This window comes from Convolutriloba macropyga, chromosome 7 (assembly GCF_964194025.1).
Source record: "Convolutriloba macropyga chromosome 7, txConMacr16.3, whole genome shotgun sequence".
Lineage (NCBI taxonomy): Eukaryota > Metazoa > Xenacoelomorpha > Acoela > Convolutidae > Convolutriloba > Convolutriloba macropyga.
The window spans coordinates 74,324,559-74,347,857 of NC_134474.1; the positions used below are offsets into that span (position 1 = coordinate 74,324,559).

Sequence of the window (23,299 nt, forward strand, 5' to 3'; positions counted from 1 at the left end):
TTTTGGAATGCTTTGAAGAGAAGATAAGCAAATTGAATGTTTTTGATAATTGAACAAGAAAAAGCTGTGAAGGTATTTTAAGCGCAAGGATACTTGTTCACAAAATTTGACTTCTACTCAGACAGTGGACTTTCAACAAAGTTAAAGAGTTGCTGTTTCGGAACCGAAATGAAATAAAATGTAGCGGGGAATTTACCCCCACGTAGTTTATGCGAGTTAGCAATGTGAGTCCAGTGGCAGTTCTCTTATCTGCCCCCGGCACAACCAAAGGCCAACTATTTTGGCCCGGAATTTTGATTGAAAACATATGTGCTTTACTACTTTGTTTATAACAGAATTAGGCACACGCCTTAAAACTGTACATGTATTTACAAAATTTTAGTTGAACGCCAGGTGTTTTTAATTAATTTGGACCAAGTTGGATAAGTAGACCACACACGTATAACCCACGCATGCCGCGCGCCTGAGGTGGGGAGCACGTTGCTTGTAATTGAAACCACTTTGGTTCCTTGTTACGAGGGAATTATCACACCTAACACGTATTATTCCCCTCTTATCAGTTAGTTTCTTTGAAACTCATTGTGTTAGGGACTATTACCAGTGTGTGTTTGTGTATGTGTGTGGGTTATCAAGGCAATGCCAAGAAATACCTCTTGTTGATCTAAATATAACTCCGCGATATATAAGTTATATGGGAAATACATGGGCCTCTGAAGAAATGTGATATATGTAAATCACTTGAAACACCCTTATCAGTACCGTTTTGGAATGAATAGTTAACATTTGAATAATTTGACCTTTCGCTAACAGTTGACTACGTTCTACAACAAAAACTTCCAAGCTAATTTGGTACAAATGCCTTTCACTGCAAGCAAAGACAAAGAGTACGGTGATTGCTATTTCGATATATCCAAAACAGAAAAGAGGTTGATAAGAGCTACTCTCAAAACCTATGAAAACACCGGGACGTATGTCTTTTTGAAACTTTTTAAGAGAAAAGACAATGAATACGAATTTGAACAGAGAATATCCCTTACAACAGAGGAATTTGACAAACTTATGAAAAAAAGTGGCAGGATACGAAACTCGGTGCCAGAGTCAGAAGGGAAAAAAGATACTTCGGTTACCAAAAAACCGGTGGCTAAAAAACCTAAACTAGCAGAAAAAGATTCTGGATACGAATCAGCGTCCTCATCCTCGGCTGCTTCCACAGATTAATCAAAATGGTTGAAGCAATGTTTGAACGATCGCCGGGTTTCTTCAAACAATTTCAGAAGGCGTTCAAATTTTCAGTTTGCGATGAAAAACCGGAGTTGAATGGTGTAAAAAATTATGCTGTGTGTGTTCATTTTGAAAACCCCTTTTGCACTTTGACAACTAATCATTACCATGTTTTGGTGGAAACATCAGACGTGACAAAGTCTTCAGACAAATCAAAAATTAAAAAAAGCTATACAGTGCCTTGTCTCTACACAACATTTAAGATTTTGTTTGCCAATTCAAATACCCTAGAGCTGAATGGAGAAAATTTTCAAAAGCTTGTTTTGGCGGTTGAATACAACAAAAATTTGAGCATAGATTCCCACTCAATTAAGAAACTGTAGCCAAACTTCTCTAACGTAGCTGCTAATCAAAAAGTCAACAACAACGGCAACGTGACGTTGAATGAAGACAATCGACGACGACTACAGCAAGGAAGCAGCGTACAGTTTCAACTCCATCAAAAGTCATTGCAAAATTGTATTACAAAGTCCAATAACCAACAAACTCAAACTGATAGCTTTGCAAGTGAATCTCTAAAGAGATTTCAAAATATCTTGTCTGGGCCACACTCAGGTGCTTTCTGCCAAATAATGGCATTTTTTTGAGCGGATATGGTAATTTGCTTGTTGATACTGATGTTTTGTTTGTACGCATAGTGTATGAAGAGAAAATAAAATTTTGAAAAAAAAACTTTATTCAACTAAGCAGAGTTTTAGTAGAGTTAGTTAGAGCATCATATGAAGCGCAAATCGAATCAAATCAACATCACTCATTTTTACAATTTCTGTGTTGTTATAAACGTAATGAGCAACATAAATACAAAATAAGCCAATCAATATAGTGTTTTGTGTTTGTATAGGTTGATTTCTAAGCAATTCATACACGTTTTGAATATCAAGAGCAGCAGAGGCCAGTCTGTTGTACAAACATTTGTATGATGTTAATTTCTGTCCAAGCGGATCAGCGAAAATGTAATTGCCATTCTTCCTACACAAAAGTGTCCAATGTGTTCCAATAGAATCAGAGCTGGATACATTCACAATAATGAATCTGTTCTGTGATAATTTCAAGGGAAAATTATCAGCTGCAAAGACACCACAATATTTGTACTTTAGAAGTTTACATGCTTGAATCAGGCTGTTTATTTCGTCTTCATCCATTAGTTTGTCAGAATATGATTTTTAGAAACTTTCCGAGCCAAATCGATGAAAATAGTGCTCGCTTTCTCACCAATAATGAAAATTTCTATATTACTTGGCAAGGCAACTGAAAACTTGAGTTCTATTGAAATTGAACAATTGGTGAGTTCAGGGTGAATAAAATCATGCGACGCCTGCTGAGTGCTTTTGAGATCAAACACCATAATAAAATGGCTCGGGTACTCAGACAATTTAATTCCATGACCATTGTCAATATAGGCTAAGTCTGACATTGTGTTGAAATATAAGCGTTTGTCATCAGTTTTATTTATTGGACTGTCAGCAACAAGAAGTCCATTTCGGTAAATACAAAGCTGCTCCAGATTGAATTTACGAAAGTGGAAAGGATTGAGTTGTTTGCATCCTAAAAACGCTTCATTTGTGTTAAGGCATATAGCTAGACGTCGAATTGGCTCCCTGCTGAAAACATTTTCTTGTTTCCAGCTTTGCAAGCCAGTAGAAGCAAGAAACGTTTTAGTTATGGTCTCCAAATACGGATAGGACGCTGGAATTGATAGTAAAGTTTTTTCAATTGCAGAAACCACGTCATCGTTCAACGTCATTTTTCTTACATACAAATTAGCTTCTATAATTTTCACTTTGTAGGATTTTGCAGCATCGTCGGAAATTGTGACAAAATCATCTATTGATCGTCGAAAAGAAATTCGCAGCGTCACACCACTCAAAAGAAGTCGATCGCAAGTAAAAAAATCTACAGCTACTTTTCCATAAAAAGTACATTCGGCAGATTGTCTAACCAAAGTTTTTCGTCTGTTAACTTCAGCTGCCAGAATTGCTCCGGGGTTCTCTTCGTAGGAATAACCTTGACATGCCAACCAAGTTGCTTTAGCATCTTTGTTATGAGAAAATTCAGTTTCAATGAAACTTTTGTGAGCATAATTTCCATTTGCATTTGAAATTTTTAATCCGTTGGCAGATACTGTACAGTCAGAAAAGAGCGAATGTAAAACATTATTGCATAAGTAAGGGGCGTCTGTTTTGGTGACGTCTGCTGCAGCTCCAGCGTCATATTTCAAATCGGCTTCAGAACCTTGAACTATCTTGCATTTGATTTCCAGGAAAATTTTTTGTAGGTCCATAAAATTATTTCTGTCTCCAGCCACCTCAAATTCGAGCATGGGTCCGTTAGGGCTGTACACTGGCCCTACTTTTGACAAAAACTACCATCAAAAGTTACAAGAAGCGCTGGTTTTTCAAACAAATCCAGGGAACTCTGTGTTGCCTCTGTTGGTAACATATTACCGATCATCTTTAACTCTAGCGAAGAAATCCGACCGACTTCTTTTTGGCTGTTTATTTTTTGAAATGACTGTCTTTCTCACATTAGTACTTTTTCTAGCTTTTGAGCCAGATCGTTTAGACCGTCTCCGATTCATTCGGTTTTGTCGTCTCATTCGCAGTGCTAATGAGCCTCCTGTTTGCTTTTTAACTGTGTTCGAAATAGTGTTTTTCAACACCTGCTTTGCGGATTTTTTTTTTGCTGACAACATCCACTAACTCTGGCACACTTTGTAATAGAAGTTCTTTTCCGACACGTTTTGCTGCGGGTAGAATGAATTTTCGTGCAAGCGGTAAGGCGATTCGACCTATGCCACTTGCTAAAGCTCCAAAGCCACTTCCTCTTTGTCTATAGTGTCCAGAAAAATAAGGCAACGAAGATGCTTGATTGGTATAGTACGATTCCATTGTTTTAATCACCAATATTTTTGAACTGTAACGTCAATATTACTTTACCGGTTCCTGAAAAGGGGACTAATTGACCTGCTTCGGTACGTAACTCTATGGAAATTGATTGAATCGTATTTGAAAGTAGTTTTATGTAGTCCAAATTTGAAAAAAACTATTCTATGTGTTGGTTCAAGTTCACACACGCTACCGTTTTTCAGACGTTTTTTGAATCAATGACACGTAATAAAGGCGCCTTAGCATCACCAACATATTGATACTTGATAATGTTTGTGTATATGAATATTAAGGGCTTTCCCGCGCACAGATCAGCAGAGAATTCTCCATAAAAAGCTTTTGTCTCATCGCTCTTCAATAATTTATTTGATGTAGCTGTATTCATTTTGTACCCAATATGTACACCATGTTTATCTGGAATTCCTGTAAAACCCACAATACTGGGTATTTCTTCACTAGGAAAAGTGATTCCCTCATTTTTACCAAAAAGTATTTCGTATTTTCCAGTACTCTTGATTTCACGAAACGAAAAATTAGGTAGTCCAACTGTTCGCTTGATAGTAAATAAAAGTTGAGCAACAGTTTCAATGTTTCCAGTCATGAAAGAGATATTTTCTCCACTGTAAGGTCGAGAAATGACAGTGGCATCAGATGAGATTCTTTGTGACTCCTCGTAACCCTTAAGACTATATGCTATCAAATCCCCATTCAACACATGCTGAATTTTGGTCGGAAAAATAATTTCGCTTAGAGCTACACTCCAGTCGCCAGATAGTTGAATTTCATCGTTGAAAAAAATTCTGAACGAAGCTAATGTGTTTTGATCAAAGATCTCCATCGAAGCGCTAGAAATAACATGTACCGTAAACTCGTCTTCGAATCGTTTACTTCCCATTTTTTAGAGGAGACTCTCGTACTAGTTGAAATTCGGGTTGATAGAATTTACCCTGGATGACTTCTTTATCCGCATCAATAAGAGAATACGTGGGAGGATGCAATGTCGGGATAGATGCGATTTCAAATATCTCGTCAGTAAATGACTGTTTGTAGCCCTTCCCGAAAGTCTTCTCTTTTTTCACTATGCGCACAAAATCACCAATATAGAATTTGGGTTTTTGAGAATTTGTTGTATTTGCAGTCAAGGACACAAGCCTTGGAACGTCTTTCTTCGTGACTTTGTTCGGAGCGAACTTTATCGTTCGATTTACTCTAGAATTGATTGTTTTAACAAACGCATCCAATTTGTCTAGATATGAATAAGTCCACTTTTCTTCTAAATATCTGTAGATTATATTTTTCAAAGAGCGTATATTTCTTTCCGCAAAAGCAGACTTTTTCTCACTGAATGTACTGTATAAATGAATTCCGCGTTCAGTGCATAGGGCTTTGAAGGCACCTAGGAAATCTGTACCATCATCAACCCAAACTTTCTCAGGTTGTTTATGCTTGATCATCTTTTTGAAGACCTGTGCTGTCTCTGTGGCATATTTTGTTTTCAGTGGCTCAACCCTGAGATATCTTGACAAACAGTCAACAGCCACAAGCAGATATTTTACACCACCGTTGTATTTTGCAAGTTTATGAACATATGCTAGATCTACGGACCAGATCTCATTTATGTCGTTAACAACAACTTTAAGCCTTGGAAACCTGAGGCGACGTGATCGGTGTTTGTTAAAAGATGGTTTCGTTTCCAGATACATTTTAATTTTCTTCATTGATAATTTACTCAAATTTTGCAATCTCTTTGCGCTTCCAAACGACGCAGGACCGTTTAAATAGAGCTTGTCAAGTTTTCGCACATCGTCAATAGATATCCCAGTCTTTTCTACGCGCCTCTTCCGCTGTCTTCTCTTTACTTTCATCGACTCTTGGCTTTGCATGTTTCTTCGTTGGTTCAGATTGTCTTCCTTCCTGCTCTTTTTTTGTTTTTTGCTTTAGTTGTTTGGATGCAGTTTCCTTTTCATCTTCACTGTAAAACTGATCTACAACTTTTTTTGCGTGAGTATTATAAACCAAGTCAGCTGATATATCAAGTTCACTCAAGATTTTGGTATACTTTGACAAGTCAATTTTTTTTGTGGGTTGTTGTAAATTGTACAAAAAGCTTGTTACATCTACTCCTTGAGGCTCATCGTTAATGTGCAGAATGTTGGTCTCTTCACTAATAGAAACATTATTTGAATTGAAAATTTTATTTAGGATAATTGCAGCTCTTTTTGTTTTGTTTTCATCCACTAGTTTCAGTTCTAGCATTATTGAGTCGAATGCTGAATCCCTCCTTTTTTTCACTATTGGCTCTATTTCACTGTCATCGCTAAAAAACGATTCGCTTCTTACATCGTCTGCATCACTTGTCACATCACCGCTACTCTTTGTTCTCTTGATCGACCAATCAGTGTTAGTGTCCGCATCTTGTACTTTTTTCTCATTATTTCGTTCAAAATTGGGATTAGTCCTCTGTAGGAGTGCTAACTGAGTTGCTTTTTGCTGATACATTGGATTATCAAATATTTCTTCCTTGGTTGGGTTTTTTGAAATGACCATTCTTTTAGGGATCAAAACAAACTCTTCTGCATGCATTATTCTGCCTTCAAGTAAATATAGCACGACAATCCCAACGCTCGAATGAGTTCTTGTTTTTTGGCTAAAACGTTTCGCTTTTTCTCCAAACTTGTTTTCTTTGATAATATTTGTTGAAATGATGTCTCCTGATTTTTAAGTAACTGCCTGTTCACTGGAACGTTGCCATTGATCACATTGAGCAAACACTCACAGAGAAAGTTTATAAAGCTATTTGGTGCTTGTTTGAAGAACTTTCTGAAATTGCTCTCGGGCAGCTCGAGCATTTGCTTTAGCATACATAACTCTTTCTCTCTCATCTGTCAAAGTAGTGATAACCGCTTTGGAGGACGGTAGATAAAAAATTGTTGGACCTGGTTGTACAATATTTGAACAATAACGCAAGGAGTCTGATGTTTTTGGATCTAAGCCAATGAGTAAGTGTCCAAAAGGTTGTTTTGTTGCAAGTTCATAGCTTTCCTTCAAAAAATTTGTATTGTTCAACTGTTTTCTGACATAGGTGATCTGCTGTATGTCTCTAGGTGATTTGAACAAAATGATATGGGTTGTGTTCAAATCAATCGTTCGCGACCATTTACTCTGTTGAAATAAGTTATGCTTAACATAAATCACACTAATATTTCTATGGCGTCCCGCAGTTGCAAGTTTTGAAAATTCTTTGGCATTGAAAATTTCTTCACACGAATCCTCAAACACAAGCAGACAATTTTCCAGCTGAGAAATGAATTTGAATCCAGAAAACTTAGTGAAAAAAATGTTCACTTTACGCTCTATTGTGCTGAACTTTGGCTGCTCGTGTTGATAGAAAAAGTAAATAGAACTAAAGGTTGGATAGAAACTGTTTCTCAATAACATTTGGAATATAATTTCTGTTTTTCCAGAACACGACGGACCACAAACAGCCATAAAAAGCCTATCGCTAGTGGATATTATTTTGTTCATAGCTTTGGATTTGGAAGAGCGTAGCTAACTGTGCACGAAAGCAATGAAAACCAAAATGTTGATTCCTCACAATCAAGTTGGGAAAACACAAGCTTGGTTAAAGACACTACAATAAGAAAAAGTATTATCAAAATTTGAGTAAAATAGACGACTTCGAAACGTGGTAGCCGAGAATTAAAAAACTTCCACGAACGCCTCTCATGATTTTCCTCATCAAAAACTAAAGCATTCAAACCCCCTACATTAGCGGAGTCTATCTGGTCTTCTTTAACACTCATTTGAAAGTAAGTTATTTGCAAAAATGAATTTACACTCTGTTTTTTAGTTTAAATTGCATTTTTGTTAGTCTCTCTTTCAATCCGAAAGAATTCATAAGTAATATATCTAGAGTCTTTGTCGTCTTTTTTGTAAGTCACTTTATAGTTTGCCTGCATTCCGTAACCACTTCCATAGTAGACAATAGACTCTACGTTGCCTTCACTGACCAACATTTTAAATTCATCAGGGAGATTGTCATCGTCCAGAGGTACTTGAACTGGTGCTGGCCACTTGGGCATAGGTAAAGGGGTTAGTTTCAGTTTTCTCATTTTCTGTTGTAACGACATGATACATTTGAAAATATTCAAGTAATGAAAGATATTTCTTCAGCGTCTCAATTTCTTTAGTGTTGCAGAGAATCTGTTGTTTTCGCAGAATATTCTGTCCCCGTGATTCTATTTTCTCTTCTTTTAAAAAAGTCAATGTGAACTGATTATCATTCGTTATGTAACTGCATACTGTCAAACTTGGAGATAAATTCACTTGAAGAACTGACGGAGCTGCCTTCTCCACTCGACGGCTCATTGGATGGCAGAGAGATCCAATAGAAATACAGCTGTGCTTTCCTTTTAGCACAATGTTTCCTCTTTTGCTTTTCCGGTAGGTATAAAGAGTGGAGAGCACAAGTAATATTATCAATTGGCGATTTAATATCTTCAACTTTCGGACATAGAAGAGTTTCCAAATCTATTACCTCTTTCTGCAAGAGAGTTTGGAGTGATTCTGTTTTCTCTTTCCCTTTGGCATAAAATTTCCCTAACGGAAACCGAAGTTTAATGGCGACAAAAATTTGCGATAGAAACCAATAAGGATAAGTACCGCTGTTCCAAGACAAACCATGTAAAAATTTAGTAACCCACTTATGAGATCTCCTGTCACTAGCGGAAAGTGAGTTGTAGGAAACTGGCGGAAGAAAAAGAATTGTGTCCGAATAATTATTTGAACAAAGCGATAACTCTTTTATTATAAAACCAGTTTTCTTGTAACGAAAACCTTCAAAATCCAATATCATTATTTCTTGTTTCAGCATTCCAACAAAGTGAACAAATTGTTTTTGAACGTCTTCACAAACAAACAAAAAGCCAATCCCGTGATGTGACCCAAATACTCGTTCGTAATTGGACAAGGTAACACATAGGAGTATCCAGGGCCTTTACGACTGTACTCTGCTATAAAACCTGATGCATCGTGGAGTATTGCATGAAGTCGAAGTATTTTGGACGATTTGAAGTGGTTGTCCAGCGACGAATTATCAACTCCAATTAGACCTCCATACGGTCTCAGCTTCAATGTTGCCTCGAAATCAATATCAGGGTCAAGGTATTGGCAAGCAGCTAGAAAATACAGAAACCTTTCACCGTATTTTAGATAATTGTTCTTTATATCCAGGTAAATTTCATGAATATTTTTTAGATCAATGGTTGCTATCGTTTTGGCCATCCTTTTCAACAAATATTATTCTGGCAAAATGAATTTTAATCTTACCTCATAGGATTGACCACTCCCAACCAAAGTATATTCACACAAATACATGTAGCGAAAACACCGCTAACATGAAGGATCTTCCCTCACACTCGCGAAGTATATATACCAACAATAAGCCACCAGACAAATACATGTAGCGCAATTACCACTTTCTTAACATAAAAGATCTCCCCTAAGGTGTTAGTGATCCCCCTCTGCCGAAAGGATCTCGAAGGATCTCCCCTAAGGGATCAGTGATCCCCCTCTGCCGAACGGATCTCCAAAGGATCTCCCCCCCCCCCGATCTTCCTGTATATATACGATACTACTAATATTATTGTGGCCTATAATACCCGAAAGATGAAATGAAGGTGGAACAAGACAAAATACTACCGCGGCTTCTGGGACGCTGAATATCAATAACAAACATGACAAGGAAAAATGACCGTTTTTTAATGCATCGAAAGGGCCAAAAGCTGTAGTCGAACGAGGGCTGTTATCTTCCAAGATAATCGTCCAAAACGCAAGAGCCTTGTAAGATAACCGAACACAAGACAAGACTATACCGAATTGGAATTAACGTGACCGAGATTGAATGTCGAAAACATTTGTTTTCTATTACTGATCTTTGTTAGTTACACTGTTAAAAGATCACTAACCTTTAGTGTGAAAAAAACAGGCTGAAAAGGTAGCTAGGTCACGTGAGCCAGACTGCTTACAAAAGCTGAATACTAGTCCCACATAGGCAACTCTCAAATAGTGAAAAGTAGATCTGCCTTCTGTGAAGAAAAGTAGACAAGAAGATTACTTTTACACATCTACACATCCCAAACAGATAGCTAAAATTAATTCATATGAAGAAAATGTATCCAGTTTTTGACATCCGAGAACACTCAGGGTAAGATAATTTAACTCATGTTTGGTTCACAGTATAAGTTCAAAAGAATTTATTGGACTAAACAGAAACAAAATATTTTTTGTTTCTGTTTAGTTAATAAATCTACTATTGTAAAAATGGTTCACCTCAAATAATGAATATGCTATTTTTGTTACTCCAGTGAGAAAATGTGAACAAACCTAATTTTACTTTCATAACAGGTCAAAAACTGCAGGAGATAAAAGGCAGGTCAAAATGAATAGTATACAAATTCAAAAAATGAATTCAAAATTGTTGACATAAAATTAAGAGGAACATGAGATGAGGTTGATCCGCTCTATTAAGGACAGACACATGACAAGTTCCCAATTATATATTATATGCATTGCTGACTATATGCAGATGCTGCAGTTCCAAAAACTGCTCAGAAAGGCACAGGGCAATGCTGAAATTGAGCAGAAGTGAATGTCCTTGCGTAGGTTTTCTTCCCTTTTTCACAGATTTTACGCGCAATGGTTGCACTATTCAAGACCCAAGATTTTTAACAATTTATTTCACTCGTTGTGGACTTTTTTAAGATTTCAAATGCATTTGGCTAATTTAATCAATAATATGTCAACTTAGAACTGAAATACGGTAAGCGACTACTATATAACTCCACTTGTGTTGCTAATGAGATTTTCAGGCACTTATCATCCCAGTTGTGTTCATTAGACGAATAAAAAAGTATGGAATTGAAGTTTTAGTTTTTCTTCTTTGATCAAAAATTGAGCAGAACAATTATAGCAACTTGCATTTTGTTTTTGTTTATTGTCAATCGTTGAAAAAATTGAGGCACATCCTTCATTTTTGTGGATTCCTTGATTTTTCGTGGATATTGCGTGGGATTTTTTGCCGAGTGTATTTCAAAATGAGGTGTGATGGAAGTTAGTTTATTTGCAAAATGATGACACAAGATGCGTAACCGCTGGTTGTTCCGTGGTTCAATTTTTTCATTAATGGTGCTTAAACAGTAGCTGCAAAATCTCTTTCCAAATGCATTCAATCTCTTTATGCACAAAAAACTGTACCTTACATAGAGCCCCAAGAAAGTTCATTATAGTTACTGTTGCGCTAATTTGCGGAATTTTGCTGCGATAGCAATTTCATGAATACCGGATCTTTTCAACAATTGCCCCTTTTGCAAAAGGGGTGGCTATTCTTGATTAGAATTTATGCGATCCATTTATTAACCAATCAGAGACGACTAATAACTTTCCACGCATGCACATACTATGTTAAATTGAATAGAATAAAATACGCCATGGTATGGCAACTAGCTGAACCGGAATAAAAAGCGAAAAGAAATTCCGACTGTTGGGTCGGTGTCAAGCAAGCCAAGGGTGACTGCCAAGCGAGCCAATTTTTGATAATGGAGGTCAAGTAAGTCAAAAAATTTTGGGATAATCTTATTCTAAAATGTCCATGGCGGGCCGCGGATTCCGGATTTTATCCCACGGTGAATTAGAGAAATGACCATGGACAGCGGTTCGTGACCAATAAATGTCTAAAAATTTACGTATTTTTGTGTCTTTGGTGCATTGGGATACATTAAAAATTAAAATACTATGCGCAGTCCCGATTGTAACGGTTAACAAAATATATTGGTTCTGATAGATTACATAACTATGACATTACTCTTGGCTTGCTTTTTAAGGCTTACATATATTGCGGCTTACTTTGCATTCACTTTTTGCTAACTTTATGGGACAAACTAAATTCACGACATCTGTTTTTGGATGCAAAACTTGAATTTTGAACAATTGCCCGTGACTATAAAGCTTTCACATAAAACACCCACGTTCCAGAAGTTTCTGGATCTTTTAAACAATTGCCCCTTTTTGCAAAATGAACTATTCCTGAACAGAAAATTAGCAAGCAATTTATTCAAACCAATCAGAGACTACCAATAACTTTCCACGTATGCGCATATTATGCCAAACTGAGTAGAATTAAATATGCCATGCTATGTTAAATAGCCAAATTGGAATACAAAATTTTTTCCGGTCGGTTGGCGAGCTTCACGCGCGTTGGTGCTACGCCGCAATAACCGACCCGCGATTTCCGGATTACATCCCACAGCGCATGAGAGGCATGGCCATGAACAGCGGTCCAAAGTTGCGCTTAAACTATTATTCGGCTGTATAAACTGTAGGCTATGTAATATCGTGGTAAAGTATAGGACAGAAGGGGTGGCGTTCTCTGCTAGGTACCAAAGGGGGGACAATTGTTGACAAGATCCATAATGTCAATTATAAAGCTTTACTAAAAGCTAAACTGCTAAAATCTTTTGTTTTATATCATATACGAATCAGTATAATTGATCCCTTGTCGGCATTTACCACGCTGTAAGACTTTTTTACGATATTATTTGACATACCAAGTGACCACACTAAATGCTGCCAAGTGAACACACCCAGTGATTTCCCTGAATGACAAATATGTTTAGTTGGCCAAATCTTGAAACTGTAATCTATTAAACTTGAGTATTAAAACTCTAGTCACCCTTCACATGACAACATAGTTTTAGCAATAAGCTCTGTTAAAAATATTAAAGATATATGAATTCACAAATTTCAATTTACAAAAGTTAAAGTTTTCTATCCTTTTGCTGCTTTTATTTTTTTTAATTGTCTGATTGAAGACCCTATCGTAATGTAAAATTTGAGGCAAGGATGTCTGAATTTTAATTCAGTCATGTTAATTAGGTGATTGTTCATTAGATTACCAAAAACAACGGACCGCTGTTACTCAGAAGTTCTTGTTACTCAGTTATCTTTTCGTAATCGTTTTCCTGAAGGGGCTTTTGTGGGCCAACAGAAGTTTATCCGACTTATGTGTTATGGTTTTTCTCTCTAAGAACACCTTGACAGAACGCAATTTCTTGCTGAAAGGCTAAGATATTATTTCTGCAAAAAATATTATGGAGTCTGCGTTAAACCAAGTGATCTCGAACAGAATATATTCGGAAACATCCTAGTACTCAACTACGAGAGTGTAAATGTTAATTAAAAATGCACGGAATGTGATTAAACGAAGAAAGCTCATAACTTGGCCATAAGTTGTTTTTAGAAAATTTGTTGTATATATATATATATATATATATATATATATATATATATACATATATATATATATATATATATATATATATATATACACATTTATATATGTTTGTGTGTGTCTCTGTGTGTGTGTGTGTGTGTGTGTGTGTGTGTGTGGGTTTGTGTGTGTGTATAAGCATATATATATATATATATATATATATATATATATATATATATATATATATATATATATATATATATTTATATATGTATATACATACATATATGCTCAATAAAAGTCAGGCAATGCTAATCTATACCACAGACTGCATATAGTCAATCTAGTTCTTTTGTTTCTGAAGTGATAAAAAAGAACAAACTACAAAAGTAAGAATGAATCTACCTCAATTTAAATTAGGTTGTGCAAAATGTTTTCGCAATATGTTATATTATTAATTCTTGTTTATATATTATATATTAACTATGTAATTATATATTAACTATATATAACTATATAACTATAGATGACTATATATATATATATATATATATATATATATATAAATTATGTAGTTATATATACACTATATATAACTATATGTTAGCAATGTTATATTATTGATTATATATTCTTCATTTTTATTAAACACTCCTGTGCCGCAGAGGCCTAAATTAAAATTAATGTCATCTTTAAATGGTTAGGATTTGTTTAAAAGGAGTCAATGACTATCAAATTTGCTGGTTTTCTTTAGATTAGATTTCAGTTACACTATTGGGGCAAAAGCAAATATTTAATTATCTTGTCAAATTTTCTGAATTCAAGTTTTTGAGATCCGACAAAGTTGCCACCTTGTTAGTGCTTCAACCTTCCAAGACTCTGGATATTATAGAATGGTTATGAAATTGCTAGCACATGCCATAATTGAAATTCAAAATCAGGCTGGAATGGCCCATAAGAATGGCTTGCCAAGGTTTAAAGCCAGCGTTAGTACAGTAGTGACAGAATAGACTAATTTAAGTTATTGATCACCACAAAAAAAACAAACCACTGCCTCCAATTGTTCTCTTCTATTTTTCAGTGGCAACAATTTCCCTTTTATTGATTTGTTCTCACTATGTTACAAATAAATCAGATACAATTTTATTATCAGGACTTTCGATTATATTCAAACGAGTTTACATACCCCTTTTTGGCCTTCATCTCAGTTTCGTATAAGATTTAAATAAATATAGTTAGTTTGATCTCTAATTAATTGAGACTAGAAGGGAGTTTTCTATCGACCAGTTTTGAGCAATAGTTGTTAATAAGACCAGTTTTGTAGTTGTTTATTTTTATACTTAAATGGGAACTGGTCATCAGCTAGGATATTTCCACCCTCACTTTCATTTAAGTATGTTTTAATTTACAAACGCCTAACTATGTTATAATCAGCTAAAATAAATTGAATATAATTAGGATTATGTTTTCCTTTTTGAAATACAATCGTAAAACCTGTCTTCAGTTTTGACTACCTTTTTCTACTTTTGACTAACCGTTACCACTAAACATTACCCTTATCACCATGACATCTTTGAGCGGAACAAAAAATTCGATATTAATAGTTCCAAATGGTTTTTGAAGACTGGTTTTCGAAGACTGGTTCTTGAAGACTGCAAAATGAGGTTAACGTTCCTATTATGAGCAGCAAAAAGTTACCAACTGAATGTAAATGAATGTTTCTAATCACATAACGTTCTTTGATTTCCTACAAGGTTACAAACATCTTACATGATTTCCTGGAAATAGTTCAGGAATCACACCAAAACTTTGAAAGCCTAAACAATTGAAAACATAAAAAAAATTGGTTGAAGTTAGAGACATTTGGATCTTTTCCGTTTGTGCCCCCCGTTACAGAGCACGTGTCATTACATAGTAAACCATTAGGTAAAAGTATGGCACGAGCGTCTGGGGGGCGCAAATAATATGCGCCCACTAAGCTGGGGGTGGGGGCACAAACGAAAACGATCCTCTTTTCTTTAGCACTCAAATTTGCAATGAACAATGCACATCAGGGTATTTGGGCGCATCACAAAGTGATACCGGAGAATCATATCAGTCATTTTTTTTTATAAGTATGATAACATTCATGGGAAGAACATTAGATGTATAATGTTTTGAGGCTTAAGTGTTCTAAATAATTGTTAAGTAGAATATTTCTGAAACAAAAAATCTTTGAATGAACTGTTTTTATGACTCATTTTCTAATATTGGTGCCTGGAGTTTTCCTAAGCAGGAAAATTGCCGAGAACGTAGCGGCTATACTTTCTAGTCGATAAATTAGCATTTTAAATCTCAATGAGCCAACATAATTTACCATAAAAGACATTGTCACAACTATTGCGTCACTCTTTTGGCAGTTATTTTGATTGAAAGTTATGACGTCATCTCTAAACCAACTCCCGGTCGACTCATTTGAAAGATTGTTTGATATTGAAACAAGAATTGCAAAACTTTCTCCAAATATAGTAGGTGATAAATTATCAAAATTGAGACGTACAACCTAACTCTAAATGATAATTCTCCAATTATAAAACTATAAATTATTTTTGAATAATATACTCTACTGATCAATTATTTTTAAGCTCAATTAACAAAATGGAATCGACGAATGAGATGCTTGTTTTTAGCGACGAAACTGTTCTCAAGGTCTGTTCCCAATTGAAGTCACATAACATTGGAAAAGTCAAAGAAGGCGTGGCATCATTGTGGAAGTTTTACCAAAATACCAGTTCAAATGACCAGAGATCCAAACTAGCAGACAAGCTGGCCCAATTATGTCTGGTACAACATGCCAAGAATATTTTCACAACACTTGAAATTCAGAACCATCCGGCGGAGGTTTCAGAACGAATAGCTGATTTAATATTTGATTTGTTTATAAGATTAACCAATTACAGCTTAGATCTTTGTAAATCAGTTACGGAAACTGGGTTTTATCTGATACTGGTGAGAGAGGTGAAGGAGAATTTTTTGTCTCTTGCGAGAGAATCGCCTTCTAGTTTGGGTTATAGCATCAAAACTCAAAAGGCAATCGACTGTTTGATTATTCTACACAATGTGTTGAGATCCGATGCAGAATCGGTCACTGTTATGCAATCAAGCGGACTACGGGAATTGCTGCTCAGAATTACGAAATCGGCTGAGGGGAACCTACAGATAGTAGCTTTAATGACACTTTGTTTGACCTTTGACAGCCAGTGTAGCCCTAATACACTAAAGGTAAAATTCTCAAAATATACAGAGCGTCGAATGTAAATTAGCCCTAATTAGTTTTACAGATCAAAAATGTACATGTTGTTCCCCTACTCGCCTGTCGTCTTGAATTCTTTTGAAAAAATTTCTTGGTAGGTTACCTTAGCGTTTTATTACATGAATTTAATCGAAATACAAGATTTCTAGTGTAGTTGATGTATTGAAGTGCGCAACACTCAGTATCATGAGCACGGCTTTGTGCTATTAGTTTGAGAACTAAGAGTGCCTGAAGCACAAATTTGATTTAAGAGAGTCCATTACGTCACGCCAACAGACTACTAAATAGCTTTGAATTGCGACTGTTTTAAAAACAAAAACTGAAAATCTTTAGAACTGAGAAGACCATCATGACTTGACAATACCATATCACCTTGAGACAACCAAACTAGTATTGATAACGCCATCGACACCTTTAGTTTATATCTATCCAAAAAGAAACCAAAGACAGCGTGTCCTATAAAAGAAGCCTGCTCATTCAGCTAACCCCACCTTTGGATCACAATAACTTCAGTATTAAATTATACTTATGTGTTGTATGCTTTTGCCTAAAAAAGAACTCCTGGAAATAACGTGTTTGAAAACTTTTTATGATAATTGTTTACCTCAATAAAACTCATAAGATAATTGCAACTTTGCAATAATATCGCAATTGAGAGACAAATCGTATTATCTAACATATCCTAATTTCCATCTAAGTTACAAAATAACTAAAACTGACTCAATTTGGGCTATTTCGTTCTTATTATTATAACACTATCGCCTCATCCTTGGTTCATTATTAATGCCGCTTCAATAACTTATTCTTTAAAAATTTTTTTAACCATCTTCAACAGTAGATTAAACACCAAGAGTAAAACTAGGGATTGACCTCTAAATTTTTACATGTGACCTCAAGATATAACTCTGTTGTTGAATTATATACAGTGTGGACCACCAGTAACAATGGTGGTCACAAAGAAAACTCTCGCTCAATTTCTATACGAGAACACCCAAATTCTATACGAGAAATCTCAAAAAAAGTTTATAACGTTCAATGATTTTTTGGAGCATTTGTAGTCTATTTACCCAAACGTTTTGGTCCACCCAAATGTTTCATGCATCACGATGAAACCTAAAATAGAGACGTTAAAAAATATCAGGAAGAACTGTTCTCCTATGTAAAACGTTTTTAAATTTTTGTTTTGCGAACATGCTTTTTTTTTACAAGAAACGACGCTATTTGTAACAAGCAAAAAAATGAATATGCAAAGTAGCTTTACAAATTCTAATATTGCGAAATTTTTGAATTTGTCAGATTCTATTGTACCTATAACTTATTCTTAGATCTCACTTATTTCACTTATTTCAACTTTCAAACCACTTTTTGATAATTTCGGAAAAGAGCGCATAGATAGAAATACAAGTCAGCTATGAAGCGGGAGAAAAATTTGACGTTTCATGTATTTTTTGCAGCAAATAATTGCAATTCTTGACAAAAAATTATTACAAAATGAAAAGGTTTTTAACAACTGAAAAGATCCCCTACAAGGTTATTTTATGTCTTCAATTTTTAACGCATAATTTTATTACTCTTAGAAAAGGTTTAGAAAATGATGAAAACCCTGAACGAGAGTCTTCTCTTTTCAGCGCTATTGCTAATGTTGAAGCCTCAATTTTCAAAACAATATTCCAGAGAAAATTCAATATTGTTGGATAGTTCTTCCCATTTAGGTTCCAAAATCCGTGATCCACACAATGTTGACCCAGTTTCTATCAAGTACAATTTCGGATGACGTCTTGCACTCGTTGGCAGATTCTTCAACTCCTGGGTTCGGCAACAGCGATTCGGGTTGCTGCATTGACGAAGTGTTACAATGTTTGTCCGTATTAGCCCTGAATCGGGAAAATTCCCTAGAACTGATCAAACAAGGAATCCTCTCTCAAATTGAGACTTTTTTGGAGTTTGCAGTTGAGCAGCCCTTCATTGAGACTGATCCTAGTCTTCACAGTGTCAACAATGCAACTAAATGGGCTCTGAGGTTGATTCTAAATTTGAAGAAAACAGTGCCACAAATGTCCGCATTGTTCGAATTTGAGGAACTGCTTTTGGCATTCAAATGTCATCCCAATGATGTTATCACGCAATTATACTGCGATTTAATTTAATTTAATTAATTTCTATTTTATCACCAAAAGTTAGACCCCGACTCTTGCAAACACAATACTTAATGGGACGATCAGGGACGATGATTCAGGATTGTTCCCTTTCCTTTTTGCTCTAGAAAATCATAACTGTTAAAGATGAAAAAAACAAAAAAAAAACAGTTAAAAATCAACCAGTTGTGTATAACCAGTGGGTACAAATTAGTCTCTCAATGAGTTCAGTTGATACATATTGTTTTTAATCAGTTGGACATTAATTAATTTCATAAATAAAGCTACGACTTCTTTACTGTAACCAAGTCGCATTGAGGAAAAGTTCCATATTGTTTTCACAATGAAATAAAGGTTCATTGTTAGTATAGGTTTCATATGGTGCCGTTTTGATTTGGTTATTAATTGTTTTTAATAAAAATGGACCTTAATTTGTAATTATTTGATTTTTGTCGCCGTTTTTTCTGGTAGTCTCATTAATGACAGGTCTCATCGGCCCTCTAATCGGATTTTTAAAAAAATTATTTAAAGGTTTATCGTAATATAAGTAATTTTTTTTATCTCTTCCTCATTTGGTAGACAATTATATGAAAAATTTAGATGAGCGGGTTCGGAACTTTATGTGCGAACGCACAAAACCGAGCCGCCTTGTTTGGCACTTTAGTCTGATTTGAGGTGACTTCAGAAAGGGCTGAAATAAAAAATAACTGACCTTGGAAGGAGCCACAATTGATTAAAAAACGATTAATTTACTGAGTCAATTAATTTCAACTCATGAAATGGGACCCGAAAATTTTTAGCCAGTTATTTTTTATTTTTTCAGAAACAGAAGAAATTAAATTTTATTATTTACCAGCAAAATAAGTCCGAAGCGACTAAAGAATTGATTGGTTAAATACTGCGGGTCATTGTCATGCCTCAGCATTGGACTTAATATGTTACTATCACAACCGAACATCAGATCAATGTAACAAAACAAAGACTCTTAGCATAAACTAACCAACAAGCTAGGGGTGATTAAATGGCATTTATCAAATTCGTCTCCTTTTGAATCAGGTCAAGTCAGATTTTTAACGTTGATTCTTTTTGATTGAACCTTGATTTGAATCAGCTTGAATCGTTTTAAAGAATCTCAATTCAGAGTTGACTATTTTCAAATTATAATAAGTATGCCAAAAAACTTTCATTTACTCAACTTCTTGCAAATGGCTAGGGGTATTAGCTGGCACACAAAATTAGAAGATATGCAGTATGATATGAGAAGCTTTGTCTTAATTATCTTTTGCCAAGAGAAGTTGTTCGGTTGTTGTAGATTGATATCAATACCCACGTTCCACTGAAACATGGACAAATTAACTAGTAGTCAAAACCAATTAAGGCTGGTTTTAAAAAAATGACGCTGTTTTACCCACTTAATGCTCAGTTAATTAACATGAACGGTAATTTTGTTGGATTTATATCTATTCAGAAATTTGCTAAAAGGTTTGTCAGTTGATTTTTATGTCGGCCAATTGACCGGTCATACTTGTAAATGACGATGTATATTATCAAAATTAAAGTGCTGAAATCAATCGATCGGAATCTCAAATAGATTGTCTTAGTGTTTTGAAAAAAGTGTACGGCCATTTGTCAAGTAGAGGGATCTCCAGCATTTGAGTGGGTAACAAATGTCAAAAGTATTTGATTACAGTATTAATAAGAGAATTGAGGGAGAACAAAAATTCGAATGCAGTTGCTAATAAATAAATCAGTCAAAAATTAGATGAGTAGTTTTCAACTATCACTTGGTTTCTCATTTCTCATACCGGTTAAATAATTGGAACATTATTCCATACCGCATACAGTTCATTTTTGCCATTTTAACCTTCTTTTCTAAATTAGTTCAAAACCTGATCTTGATTTAATTTCTTCATTTTATCAGACAGGAAACTGTCTGTTGATATAGAATGCGCACCTGAAATATATATAATCAGGTCCGACCTAGCACAATCTTCATTAGAATTTTGTCAAAATATGTGGTTTGTATGCTGAGACAGCGACAAGTAGTGAACTTAAACTTAGTGAACTGAAAAAATATTAATTATAGAAGTGAAGAACAGATCAAGTCAAGGAATCTAAGCTAATCAAGGAGGCCAATTCTAGAAAAACGAGAATCCAGAACGCAGAATTCATTATCTCTATCTCAATTATACGAGTAATCCGATCCCCAGAGCCGTTGAGTCATTTGGTCGTGCTATAGCCAAAAAAAGATCCCAAAAAGCAAGCTAAAAGGCATCTGGATGGACTATTTGTTTTTCTAGATCCAGGAACGATTAATGAGTTTACGGCGTCAACATCTGACAACCGGTGGTTCGAGTCAAAAACAGTGACCCAGTGAAAATCGGTACTGAAGAAGAGCTATCGGCCCACTTGCAATGTACGATGATAGACGACCGGACCATCACACAGAACATTTCACTGAAGAAAAGCTCCCCGCACATGCTTTGAATCTAGGACGACGGGTAAATGGCGATATTCTAATTAAATGAAGAAGACAAAGTCTAAACGAGGGGAATACGATGACTAAATCTTCAAACGTACAACGAGCCCTGAAAACAAGATTTCCAAAAATGTGACGTTCAAAAAGACATCAAGATGAAATCAATGATGGTGAACAAGACCTCCCAGGCAAACAGTGACGGTTAAGTCAAAGTGACGATAGCTGAGTTTAGCGGGAAATTAGCAACAATTTTCTCAACGAAGCTTTCCAAACTTAACTGATAGATTGCAAATTATTCACAACCAAATAAATTATCATGGCTTCAATCATTAAAATTTCCGCTTATCTCAATAACGAAAACTAATATTTTCAAGGAGATCATTTGTTAAATAATATAGTAAGCTCCTAGTGTGAATAAATGTCACATAACCCATCAGGAAAAGCACAAAAAATTTCATTTTTTAACAAACAATTTGTGGTAGTGAAAACAAATAGGATCAACAATTCGGTCATTAGGAACATTCGTCCTTGTGAACGGCAAGAAGCAATTATTGAAAAGACAGAAGGGAACCAAATTAAAATTAGCTTTTTGCCTTTAGTAATATTCAAAACAGTCGCTCTCTATTCGTGATTCAAGATTCAATCCATTTTTCCTCTCAAAAATTTAATCAAACTCAAATTCAAAATTCTGACAGGTTTACTTCTAATCTTACTTTTCGAAAATTTGGTTTTAGCCATTACTCATTACCACAACATTAACACAAAAATTACTTCAATTATCTACAATTACTGTACACGCGCATCGCATCTCCCCAAATTTACTACCCACAACCCAAAAATCCCCTATTCACAAACGATGGGAAAACAAGCAGCAAGACACAACAAAGTTCAACGCTTCAAAAATCAAGGGTCGCGTTTGATCCAAATCGTGTGACAAGACCATTATGTCCGCTAAAACATCCACAAAAAATGAAATTCCTCATCTTGGACAAGGTCCAAAACAAAAAAGTTTTTTTGATTAGATGACCTCAAAAGATGCCATACTAAACGAAATCTGTGATTGTGTGATAGCCGGTGATGAAGATAAATGCAAGCAATTATCCAAATACAACCTTTCCTATTGGAAGGATTTGCACGTGAAACACAGATCGTTGTGGATAGACGACAAACTGGCTGTCCCGCACGCAATGAGGGACGCGAGGATCGATTCACTGCACTTGTCACACTCAGGTAGCTTGGGCATGACTGATCTGTCTGGAAATGCATGGTGGCCGTAGGTCAGTCGAGATTCTCTCACAAAAGCAACCGAATGCACTCCTTGAACTTTGATAGGAAAAAGTTAAAAAAGTATTACACCTAAATGCAAGTCTATACCGTTAGAAAAATGTAAATTACCGAATGGAGAACTACCGACAGGTTTTGCCGGACCAACTCTTGTTGATCAAAACCAAGAATTTTGTACATTAGTAGCAATAAACCGTCTTATCAAATTCCCTATCTCAAAAGTTTACAATTGTACATCGAATGAATATATATATATATATATATATATATATATATATAACTTCATTGGATATTATATATGCAACCAATCAAGTAGTAACAAGAAATATTAGATTTGCAAGAGCGCGTAGCTTTATTGGTACAAAGTTTAAAAATTTCACCAAAAAACATTAAATCTAATAGAAGCTCCTGGAAAAAACGATCGGGCATTCAGTCTAGTTGAGAAATTGGTTCAGCAATCGAAGCGCACACTTGCCTGTATTAATTACCAAAACAAAATCGCAAATCATAAAACAAACATCCCAAAAACAGTTGAAGATATCATCTATCAGTTACATATTTGCTCACAAAGAATTAGAATCTCGTTTTTCAAGGCAATTTACGGACGTCCACCGAATGCGCTCCTTAAAATTATATAATCAAGTTCAAAATCACAATGTCAAAATGTTTTGTTTG

The 23,299-nt window shown here is 35.3% G+C and overlaps 2 protein-coding genes across 2 annotated transcripts in view; one reads left to right on the plus strand and one right to left on the minus strand.

Moving 5' to 3' along the window:
• Positions 1–23,299, minus strand: part of LOC142342533 (flotillin-1-like) — a 113,989-nt gene that overhangs the window by 39,734 nt on the left and 50,956 nt on the right. The gene's annotated exons all lie outside the window — the stretch shown is intronic.
• LOC142342531 (uncharacterized) lies at positions 15,960–18,914 on the plus strand. The gene is made up of 2 exons (XM_075393884.1): positions 15,960–16,695; positions 18,439–18,914. The coding sequence occupies exons 1-2, from the start codon at positions 16,072–16,074 to the stop codon at positions 18,871–18,873; spliced, it is 1,059 nt and encodes a 352-aa protein (XP_075249999.1). The 5' UTR covers positions 15,960–16,071; the 3' UTR covers positions 18,874–18,914.

What these genes read in the sequence shown, in the direction of transcription:
- LOC142342531 (XM_075393884.1), top strand. Translation starts at nt 16,072, where the DNA reads ATGGAATCGACGAATGAGATGCTTGTTTTTAGCGACGAAACTGTTCTC. An exon ending in GTAGCCCTAATACACTAAAG is followed by an intron (nt 16,696 to 18,438) that starts GTAAAATTCTCA and finishes CTTCCCATTTAG; the next exon opens with GTTCCAAAATCCGTGATCCA.